General features: G+C 48.8%; 1 protein-coding gene across 1 annotated transcript in view; it reads right to left on the reverse strand.

Moving 5' to 3' along the window:
• The window catches only part of DENND3 (DENN domain containing 3), a 72,937-nt gene extending 68,794 nt beyond the window's left edge, over positions 1–4,143 (reverse strand). Inside the window, exon 1 of the mRNA XM_045007062.1 lies at positions 3,939–4,143. Within this exon, the coding sequence (XP_044862997.1) occupies positions 3,939–4,022 (84 nt within the window). The 5' untranslated portion in view covers positions 4,023–4,143. The remainder of the gene's footprint in view (positions 1–3,938) is intronic.
• Between the last annotated feature and the right edge of the window lie 8,175 nt (positions 4,144–12,318).

Genomic DNA, 12,318 nt, shown 5'->3' on the forward strand with positions numbered 1-12,318 from the left:
ATTATTACAGTGTCACTGCTTCCACACTGGACACTTAGCTCATTTTAATCCAGTACAGTAAAAGGAACTATTAGCATTCTTCTATTGACATGCCATTAATATAAGACAACGTTATTCCAATAACAATGTGCCAGATCTGATGACCTGCGAGCAGCAAAGTTACAACTATCAATATTTCGCCAGAACATATTCTATGTAATAGATAAACATTTTATCGATTTATTCAAAGTCACATTATCTTACTTGCCAGATGCTAAACAATGTTTTGGAAATAGCATACTCAGGCCCTGGGAAGATAAAGTGCCTCTTGTTGCTCAACAGTTCACTCTCCAGACAACCAAGAAATGCTAGCATCTTGCTTCAGCAAAACAAATGCCATAACTTCAAAGATGAATAATAGAAAGCAGAATGGGGATTCCTGAGTGCTTCAGCAAAGATACACAGACCCTTGTGGGGAAGAGGGCAGGGTATGCAAGTTCTTCCTAGACAATTACTGTATGGTAAGTTAATTGCTTTCTCAAAATTTCATTTCTCTCTGAAACATCTGTTTAGAAAAAAAACCTTGTGTGTTTTTTTGGAGAAAGTTTTTGTAGATTTATATATTTTGATAAGTATTACAGAAAATGTGGCTGTTTTTAGTTGTTCTATTATAAATAAAATATAAAGATAGAAAAATTTAAATATACTTGACCCTAGACCAGGACGAATTCTACCTCTTCAACTTCTGCTATCCATTTCTGTGGCTTTATCTTATGAAATCCATAACTTCCCCCTACTTCTAGTGGATTTTCTTTTTGTAAAACATGCGCAGGACTACATGCTTGCCTAGCAAAACTTAAAATTTTAACACACAGTACTGTCCCATAATGTGCAACATCAGTAGAAGTGCAAAGTATTGCACTACTTTCATTAAATAAATGAAAATTCAAGGACCTCACTTAAATTCACTGAGAGCCTATAAAATTGTATTAAATAAATGAACCTGGGGAAGAGCTCTGTGCAAGCACGAAAGCTTGTCTCCTTCACCAACAAAAGTTGGTCCCATAAAAGATATCACCTCATTCACCTGGTCTCTTAAACAAACACGTCATATAAAAAAAGCATAACAATGGGAAAAATTGGCATATCCTCAAGTTATGGTTTTCCAGTGCGCTCTGTCATCTGTATGTCTATCTTTTATGTCCCAGTCATCATTGAAATTGGCTTGGTGATTGAGGCCTCATATTGGAACCTTTCATGGGAGGACACGTTTTTACCTTGCATGTTTTGTTTAGCACTGAATACACGTGCCCATAACAAATAGTTAGACATTACAAGCTCCAATATCACATTTAATTAAAACAGTTACAATTCTCCTTGCCATATATACTACATTTAAATCTATCCCGTCACTGAAAGTAAAAGCAAAAGATTTTTTAAATTTATTATGGATCTACACTGGTGCTTTTATTGCTGTACAACATTTGTGACAGTTTTCTATATCCTCGATCAGATAACATATAACATGCATTGGCCCACCTGCCTTTGGCTGCAGCATCTATTTTCTCACATTGGTATATATTTCATTTGGAATCCAATAAATATTAAACAAAATGAAAAAAAAAATCAGGTAAAATTTTCGAATTAGGAGCTGAGGGACAGGTCTATGTTACCGATTTCTGCTGGCACAGCTATGGCAGTCAGGGATGTGAAGAGGAATGATACCTGACGAACATAGCTGTGCCAGTATGAGTCCCTACTGTAGATGCAGCTATACTAGCAAAGTTGTACTCTCACCAGTATAACTTGTTTTGCTGGTATAGCTGTCTCCATAATAGTAATGCTTTGCCAGTATAATATACCAGTAAAGTGTTCCTAGTGTAGATACAGCATAAATCTCACGGGGGGGGGAAATCAATGGAACTTGGGTCCTGATCCTGCAAACACTTATGTACATGCTTAACTTTAGTACCACAAGTAGTCGCACTGACATCATTGACTTTACTACTAATACTCGTAATAGTTAAGCATCTGCATAAGTGTTAGCGGGATAAATGACTTTTTTTTAAGATGTACTCTTCTTTAGTATAAACACACACAAAAATTAAGGTTGCAAGTCTAAAAACTGCTCAGCCAATTAAGTTGCCTACTAACGTAACCAAAAATCACAGGTCTACCATAGCAACAGCATCCAGTGTTACTATTTGTAATACATACCTTCTCTGCGAGCTACCCCTAATACAGCTTCCTTCCTGCCCACCCTCCTCCCTTTTTGACATCCTGTGGAGGGACAGGATTCAGAACAGGATGAGCAGAACGCTACAGTTGGTTCAGTTCCCACTTGGGCCAATTTTCCTTCAATCTTTCAAAACAGATCTCTTAATTACATGTTATATCCACATTCTGTAATTCAAAATAATCTAGCAGTAATATTTGTGACACCACTATGTCCCTAATTTTGAAGTGTATGTTTATTAGCCTTAAACAAGGCTCCAAAATTTGAATCTTTCATTAATATTGGCTAAATAATAAACTGAAACCATCAAAAGATGCCCCATAAAAAGTGGCAACAAATTTAACAATAACCCTTTTATGCCATTAATGAGCACAAACAATTTCAAGTTCAAGCCACGGGACTAGAAGGGACCTCGAGAGGTCTTCTAGTCTAGTCCCCTGCACTCAAGGCAGGACTAAGTATTATCTAAACCAGGGATGGGCAAACTTTTTGGCCCGAGGGCCACATCTGGGAATAGAAATTGTATGGTGGGCCATGAACTCTCACAAAATTGGGGTTGAGGTTCGGGGGGTGGGGGGGGGTGTTGGGCTCTAAGGTGGGGCCAGAAATGAGGAGTTCGCAGTGTGGGAGGGGGCTCCGGGCTGGGGCCAAGAGTTCGGTGGGCAGGAGGGGGATCAGGGCTGGAGCAGGTGGTTGGGGTGCAGGAAAGGGTACAGGCTCCAGCTGGGGGTGCAGGCTCTGGGGTGGGGCTGCGGATGAGTGGTTTTGGGTGCAGGAGGGTGCTCCAAGCTGGGACCGAGGTGTTAGGAGGGTGGGAGGGGGATCAGGGCTGGGGTGGGGGTTGGGGCACTGGGGGAGCCTCAGGGGTTTGCCCATCCCTGGTTTAGATAATACTTAATCCTGCCTTGAGTGCAGGAGAGTAGACTAGATGAGATCTCGAGGTCCCTTCCAGTCCTATGATTCTACATCTCAAATCCTGACAGTGGCCTGTCTGGATTCCACACATCACGTTGTAGGCACCCATCAAGTTGTGTTGTGATGCTGCTGCACAAAGCATCTTTGAGGCAGCATGCTGAAGTTATTCCATTGCACCAAAACATACCAGTGCAATGTCGTGAGCCAGTAACAGCCAGACTTTGGCAAAGCACCCTCCCTTCATCTCTAGCATGATGGGCAGGAGAAAGACCGTGTATTTCACAAGGACAAGCGAGAGCTCAAATTCAGTTAACTGCCAAGAAAACAGAGTCAGATTTCTCGCCTACAAACGCATGGTTAATGGTGCTTACTCTTTCTGAAGTTCACTCTGGGGTTACACTGTCTGAACAGAGGCAGGGGAGGAAGTTAACAAAGCAGATGGCCACATTGCAGTGAATGAGAGACGCCTCGACAAGGAAGCCGGTTTTCACGGCTAGACCGGACACACCGGTCTGTCAGTCCAGCCACCGCTTTCAGACCCATTGCCCAGCGGGCAGCAATTGGGTTTCACCCCGCGGGGCAGCCCGGGTGTGGGGCTGGGCTGGTGCGCAGGGCAAGCGGGGTCCCCAGCCTGTCGCCGCCAGCACAGCCAGGGTCACCAGACAGCAAGTGTGAAAAATCAGGCTGGGGGGGTGGGGAAATAGGAGCCTATATGAGAAAAAGACCCAAAAAGCAGGACGGTCCCTATAAAATCGGGACCCTAAGCACAGCTCGGCGGGGCAGGCGGGCAAACCAGCCCGGGAGTTACCTGGGCAGCGTCTCTCGCCCTCTCCCCGGAGACTCCCACCAGCACGCAGATCTCCAGCAAGCCCGAGGGCAGCACCTCCTCCATGGCCGCGGCGGGGAGCCGGAGACGCGCGCGCTGCTCCGCGGGGAGCCGCCCTCACACTCGCCTCCTTCCCCAGGCGGGGGCGGGCACCTGCTCCCCCTCAGCCCGCGCCGCGTCCCCTCACAGCGGCGCGACCCCGCCGCTCTACTGGGGGAGGGAGGGAGGGAGGAGAGCGACTCTACGGAGCAACGAGCCTCTGATTGGCTGTCTGCCCCCATTGCCCACGCCCCCTCGGGACATGTAGCCAATCGGAGCGGCCTGCACATGTGGCGGCCGAGGGGCTTCTTCCTCCCTCAAGCGCGGCAGCCACCCCGCCCCTCTCGCGCCACCTGTACGCACGGAGCGGGAGGGGAGGGGAGGGGCCCTGCGGCTGCCCCTCCACGACCGGGGGGAGTAGGGTGGAGACGAGCGGGAAGGAGGGAGACATGTGAAGAGTGGCTGGGGAGTCGATGCGGGCGGAAAGGGACCTGTAACCCAGTTACACACACACACGTCCCCGCCATGCCAGCTGGCTCGTTCCCCTCCTCCCCCACGCACATATTAGGGTTGCCAACCCTCCAGAGTTTGCCTGGCGTCTCCAGGAATCTGCCTCAATCTCAAAGAAGTGGGCTGTAGCCTGTAGCCCAGGAAAGCTCATGCTCAAATAAATTTGTTAGTCTCTAAAGTGCCACAAGTACTTCTCGTTCTTTTTGCAGCTACAGACTAACACAGGTGCTACTCTGAAACCAGTGACTATTGACAGCAATCCAGGCTATTTTAAGAAAATAACATTACATCATGTTGGGGGGGAAAAAATCTCTCGGAATAGTTTCAGTCAGAGGTGACAACCCTAACACATATCCTTCACACACACACACACACACACACACACACACACGCACACGCTTGTCCCTCCCCTTGCCCCCCCCCACAGCAGGTTCCCTCCCAAACTCAGACACACCTCCCTCCCCTTGCCCCCCCCCCCAGCAGGTTCCCTCCCAAACTCAGACACACCTCCCCCTCAACTGGCTCATCTCCGCACACACACCCTCCCCCCCAGCTTGCTGCTCCTCCTCCCACATACACCTCCTACCTCCCCACCCCCTGCTGGCTTATTCCCACACACCCTTCCCCCCTCCTGGCTCATCCTCTCCCCATCACTGACTTGTTCACACACCCACACACTTACTTATAAGCCTTCCCCTAGCTGGCTCATTCCTCCCCATACATACATCCCTTCCCCTCAGCTGGCTCATTCCCACCCCCACACACCACTTCCCTCCCCTCAGCTGGCTCATCCCCCTTAACCTATCCCTCTCCCTCAGTTGACTCATCGCCCCTCCACCTATCCCTCCCCCTAGCTGGCTCATTCCCACCGCCTATACACACATCCCTTCCCCACAGCTGGCTCATTCCCCACCCCATACACACAAACACACACACCACTGACACCAGTTCCCTCCCCTCACCTGGATCATTCCCCCCACACACACCAGTTCCCTCCCCTCAGCTGACTTGTTTCCCCCCCACACACACAAACAACCCCCCCTGCCCGCTAGTTCCCAACACCAGGGCCGGCTCCAGACACCAGCCTACCAAGCATGTGCTTGGGGCTGCACCTTGGGACGGGGCAGCGATCGGGGTTTGGTTTTGGGTTTTTTTGGTTTGGCCGGGCGGTACTGGGGGGAGGCGGGGCTTAGGAGGCATGGCGCCGTGTTGGGCGGGCAGGGACTTGGGCGACGCGACGCTCGAGGGGCGGGGACTTGGGCGGGGTGACGTGACACTTGGGGGACGGGGACTTGGGCGGCGCAATGCGACGCTCGGAGGGAGCGGGGACTTGGGCGGGGTGACGCTCATGGGGGGCGGGGCCTTGGGCGGCGTGACGTTCGGGGGGTGGGGACTTGGGCGGCGCAACGCTCATGGGGGGCGGGGCTCTTTGTTTTCGCTTGGGGTGGCAAAAATGTTAGAGCCGGCCCTGCCCAACACACACACCCCTGCCCCATTCCCCCACATGCACACCCCTCTCTGCCGCTGGCTTGTCCTCCCCCCATAGCCCTGCCTCCAGTGGCTCATCCCCCTCTTAGCTGGCTTGTTCCCCACATACATGTCCCTCCCCCCACTGTCTCACCCTAACACACCCCTGCTGGCTCTTCTCCACAAACACACCTCCCCTCAGCTGGCTCATTCCCACACACACACCTCCCCTCAGCTGGCTTGTTCCCAGGCACACCCCCTTCTTCCTGCTGGCTCATTCGCTACCACAGCCCTCCCCTTTTGTCCTCCTAGCTGGCTCACCCACCCCCCACGCCCACACACACACACACACACACACAGAATCGTAGAATATCAGGGTTGGAAGGGACCTCAGGAGGTATCTAGTCCAACCCCCTGCTCAAAGCAGGACCAATCCCCAACTAAATCACCCCAGCCAGGGCTTTGTCAAGCCTGACCTTAAAAACCTCTAAGGAAGGAGATTCCACCACCTCCCTAGGTAACCCATTCCAGTGCTTCACCACCCTCCTAGTGAAAAAGTTTTTCCCAATATCCAACCTAAACCTCCCCCACTGCAACACATGTCTCTCCTCCCCTCCCCTCCAGTTGGCTCCTCCCCTGCTCATATTCCCCACATGCCTGCCCCTGCCCCTCTCCTCCTCTCCAGTTGGCTCATTCCTCACTCACATGCACACTCCCTTCCCCTGCTCATTCCCCACACACATGCCCCTTCCCTCCCCCACAACTGACTGCTTCCTCTCAACTAGCTCATACCCCCCATGCCCTTCCTCCTAGCTGGCTCATTCCCCTCCTCCAAGGACATGCCCCTCACCTCACCTCCTCTCAGCTGGCTGATCTCTACACACCACCACCCCCCGTCTCGTTTCCCCCACACATAACCATCCCCTTTCCTCCCCCAGCTAGCTCATTCCCCCCTTCACACACACACCCCTCTCCTCCAGCTAGCTCGTTCCCCCCACTCAACACTTCTCCCCTGCAGCTACCTCATTCCCCACCACCACCCATGTACATTTATCAGCCCTGGAGTTTTCATCAGGAAATATTTGGCAGCCTGACGCAGTGGGAGCACACCCCCTACTCACAGACACCACACCAGGCCAACCCAGAAGGAGCACGTCCCCTTCCTATGGATGCCACACCAGGCAGACCAACAGAGGGAGCGCCCCTCCTCCCGCAGACACAGGACCACACCACCTGGCCCAGGATAGTGCACACCCTTCCACAAACTCTAGGAAGGGCTGGATGACCTAGGGCAGGGGTAGGCAACCTATGGCATGCGTGCCAAAGGCGGCACACAAGCTGATTTTCAGTGGCACTCACACTGCCTGGGTCCTGGGCACCGGTCCAAGGGGCTCTGCATTTTAATTTAATTTTAAATGAAGCTTCTTAAACATTTAAAAAAATCTTATTTACTTTACATACAACAAGAGTTTAGTTATGTATTATAGACTTATAGAGACATTCTAAAAATGTTAAAATGTATCCAAAACCTTAAATTAGAGTGAATAAATGAAGACTTGGCACACCACGTCTGAAAGGTTGCCGACCCCTGACCTAGGGGGTGTGTGCGCCCATCCAGAGACTCTGTGCCGCACCAGACAACCTCGGGGAGCACCCCCTCTTTCACAGACACTGCCCCAGGCCAGCCTACTCGAGTAGACCATGCCCCTTCAACACACTCTGGGCCAGACTAGCCAACCTCGCAGGGAGCACCCTCCTCAGCACCACGCTAACTGACCTAGATAAAGTGTGTCCCTCTTGAAAGCACCAGGCTGGCCACGCAGCAAACATGCCCTTCTTGACAGCTTCCGTGCTGGGCCAGCAACCCACAGGAGTAGCAGCAGCACTGTTACCACCAACCCCAGCTGCCCCTTTCTTTCTTCCACATACACACACCCCTAAAAAGTATGGGGGTCAGCTCCTGCAGCAGGGGAAGGAAAAGACCCAAGCGTGTGGCTCAGGGCAACTATTCTTCTTTTACAAGAATACTCATATGTTGTTTCCATAGACCCCTTCTGGTCAGTATATGTATAGGGACTATTGGAAGAGTTAATGAGCTGAACTGAAGTGTCTTCAACCTAGTGATAACATCCAGCTTTATGTTTCCATTTCATTTGGTATTTGAATATCTTACCTAGTGTCTTGGATGAGGACAACTTGGCTGACACCCAATCCAGCTAACCCTGAGGTAATGTTGGCAGATTGGGGAATGTAACAGGAAGATATGGTGAGGATTATGTGTGTCTTTTTACTGAGGGTGTGTGACGTCTGAGGTCTATATTTGCAGTCAGTAGGTGTGGTTACACTCAGCATTGCTGCTAAATGGTCAGGCAGCAGCTGTGCTTGGGATGGTTTTTATTGGTTGAAAACTGGGGAGGATATCACAACCTTTTCTCTGCTGTGTAGACCCTGTTACCATTGTACCTTCTTCACCCAAACTTTAGACTATTGCAAAGTACTCTTATTCAGGCTACACTTTAAATCCATTTGGAACTAAAGTTGGTACAGAAAGCTGTGTTTCTCAGTAGGAATGTGACACCAATGCTCCAGAATCTACACTCAGGGGAAGAAGAGTTATTTTTTGTCAAAGTCTAGACTCCAGAGAAAATAATTTAACAATAAAAAAAAGATTTCAGGGTCCATTCAAAAGTGTCTGACAGTCCAGATTTGGCCCGCAGTCTGCCTACTGACTATTCCTGACACAGTGACTGAAAAAAAATCCTGTTGTATTATTCTGATTGCATAATGGTTCAGTTTCTGTTTGGAGAGTCCTTTAGTGCTACTTGGCATGTTCCTATAGGTGTATAAAGTCGCAGTATTCTTCACTAGTGTAAGCAAATCCATTTGTTCATGTCTGGATAGCAATGACATTATAGCAGGATTTCCCGATGCCTTCATGATCCACTGCTAAATTTGACCATTCAACAGCTGACCTTCTAGTGATCTGCTGCACACCATCCATCCATCTCCTCGCTGGTCATCCCCTATTACAATAACCTTCCACTATTCCTTCCATAATAACTTTCCCAAAGTTATTTCCATTTCTATGCCTAATGTTACTGAAGTGTATACGTTTGCATCTGTTTTCCGAATCAGAGTCTTCATCTCTCCAATATTTTTAACATAAGCTTTCATCTTTTTTTCCCCCATCCTGGAGATACACAAGAGTCTTCGCTAACACCATATTTCAAAAGCATCAAGTTTCTTCTTCTCAGCAGCATTAACTTCCCATGATTCACATCCATAAATAACTACGGATGTGGAGTTTTCACCAGTTGCATCGTGGTACATTTCGAGCTACCACAGTTTTTCCATACTTTCTTAAGGGCGGCCATAGCTGGGCGAGTCATCCCATTAGTATAAACTACAGGATAATTCCAAGTAACTTTACAAGTTGCAAGAAGCAGAGCCAGTTACTGAATGCATGGCACTGCTGCTCCCAGAAAGGAATGAGTCACCGACAAAGTCCACAAACACAACAACACAGCGGAGGAAGGATCCAAAGAATTGAACCTGCAGCCCTTATGTACACAAGTTGTCCTACTGAAGACAGTGTGACTGTTTATAAGAGTAAGGGATGCAGGGTCAGGTCCTAACTCTAAACAGCAAGGTTGTTTTCAGGTTTAGAGCCCACCACCCTCTCTCACCCCATGATTATAAAACACAGGCAGTAGGAATCTCTGTAGGAATTGGATCTGCATGCTTAACTTACAATTAATAACATCTTGTAAAGGAATTACATTTCATTACTTTATATTACATCACCTAGTCCCTCCCCTTGAAACTTATTTATTTCCATTAGGGTAGCAACTGATGAGGGACTGTATTAGATATTGTATAAAGACCACAAAGACAGACCCTATATTCCAGAGAGCTCACAATTTAGCATTTAGACAAAATGCAAAAAATGAACAAACAATTCTTGATCATTCCCTAGAATGTATTTTCTAGTGTGTTGTTCAACCTGTTTTTATATAAAGGTTTTACTTTATTGGGAAACTATTTAAAGGTTTTTCTAGTGAAGTTTGGCCTCTCTTTCCATACACACAGAATAAGCCTATGCTTTCAGCCTGAATGATTTATTTTAGTTTAAAGAAATCAACAAGAAAGGACAAAACTAAAGTCTCAGTGAAGAGCAGTGTTTATTTCCTCTGAAGGAGCTGCATTCCTCCATTACACAAAATGACACCCGACACGCAGGCAGCAGTCTCTTGGAAATTGAAGGTGCAGTATTAAATACATTCACGATAGCCCCATCCACACCAGTCAGACAAACTTTGCAACTTTTAAATAGAGCCATGTACACATAGTTTAAATCACATAAAAATCCCCATATAGATATGACCTAAATGGCTCACAGCTTTCAAGAATATGCTATACATCATCAATTCAAGGTTAAGAACCAACAAAGAACCTTTGGAATAAACAGTGTGTCAGAATTATGGGGCACTATTCTAATTGGATTTTAACTCTGGATTAAAAAAAAAAAAAAACTAGTTCAGCAGTGCAGCTTCCTGAAAGAAGTTGGAGGAAGCCACGAGTGGTTATGTGTGGGAAACTTTTGTATATAGTAGAACAACAAGAAGAAGGAAATGGTTGAAAACCTGGAAGTTCAAAGATCCTCTCTGCAAGGGAGTGTAGATTCATATGAGTGTATTTTAAAGCCATAAGGCAGGGGTGGCCAAACTGTGGCTCCAGAGCCAAGGCCGGCTCCAGACCGCAGCGCGCCAAGCGCACGCTTGGGGCGGCGTCCCAGCGGGAGGGCGGCAGACGGCTCCGGCGGACCTCCCACAGGCATGCCTGCGGAAGGTCCGCTGGGACCGCGGCTCTGGTAGACCTCCCGCAGACGTGCCTGCGGCGGGGCCGCTAGTCCTGCGGCTCCGGTGGAGCAACCGCAGGCATGCCTGCGGGAGGTTCACCGGAGCCGCGGGGCCAGCGGACCCTCCACAGGCACATCTGCGGGAGGTCCACCGGAACAGCGCCCCCAGCGACTGCTTGAGCGCCCCCCGTGGCATGCCGCCCTGCTTGGGGCGGCAGAAATCCTAGAGCCGCCCCTGTCCAGAACCACATACGGCTCTTCAGAAGTTAATATGCGGCTCCTTGTATAGGCACTGACTCCTGGGCTGGAGCTATAGGCGCCAACTTTCCAATGTGCCGGGGGGATGGTCACTGCTCAATCCCTGACTCTGCCACAGGCCCCGCCCCCTCCCCATAGCCTGCTGTGTCCTCACTCCTCCTCCCTCCCCCCCCAGAGCCTCCTGCATGCCACAAAACAGCTGATTGGGAGATGCAGGGAGGGAGTGGGAGGCGCTGATTGGCAGGGCTGCTGGTGGGTGAGAGATGCTGCGAGCAGGTGTGGGGAGCTGCTGTGGGGGCTGCTGACGTATTACTGTGGCTCTTTGGCAATGGACATTGGTAAATTCTGGCTCCTTCTCAGACTCAGTTTGGTCACCCCTGCCATAAGGGATAATTATGATTGTCACGCTGGCTGGAGAAGCTCACAAGCTACAATACCAACCTCAGGATGTACTGTTAAGAAGCTGGGCACAAACCCCAAACTGGCTGTAAGTTCTATAATTAGATTACACCAACTAAGTAATGTGTGTAAATTCCTCAGGCACTATATAGCCTTAATCTGGAGTCACAGACAGTCCCCTTGAGCATTCTGATCTATCTTGCCACCCAGGCAAGCTTGGCTCTGTGATAGATGGTCCCTTTACACCGAAGATCACAAAATATTCAGGTTACTCCCAGTCTCAAAGAACCAGTCACTTACCCCAGGTCAATTTGCACCTTAAATCTCACACCAAAGACAATGCTTGTAGCCAATTCTGTAATAAACCAACTAAAGGTTTATTAAGTAGGAAAAAGAAATAAGTCATTTACAAAGTTAAAACAGATGAACATACACACACAAAAGCAATTTTAGTTATTAGATCATGATAGAGCTCCTGAAATATGCCAGCTTTGTACATCCATTAGGTCAAACCCTGGTTAGTCGTGGGGACTCTTGCTTATGTTTAGGAATTTCTGTCATTTAGAGTCCAAACATCATAAAAAGACCACAATTCCTTCTGGTCAGCGATTTTTATCGCCACCTCCCTAGAGTCCAAGCTGATGGGACAAGTGCTTCTGCACATAACCTCTCCGTGGGTGGGTAGGGGGACCAATCAACAAAGTCTTTGTTCTACAATGGTCCATTTGGATCAAGCAGTCCTTCTGAAGGATAGGATATAACACCTTCTGTAGGGATCCAGCACTTTGCATTAGGTGAGGTTTTTTCCGTTTGGAGAATTAGAGTTTCAGA

The sequence above is a fragment of the Mauremys mutica genome, chromosome 2 (assembly GCF_020497125.1).
Source record: "Mauremys mutica isolate MM-2020 ecotype Southern chromosome 2, ASM2049712v1, whole genome shotgun sequence".
Lineage (NCBI taxonomy): Eukaryota > Metazoa > Chordata > Testudines > Geoemydidae > Mauremys > Mauremys mutica.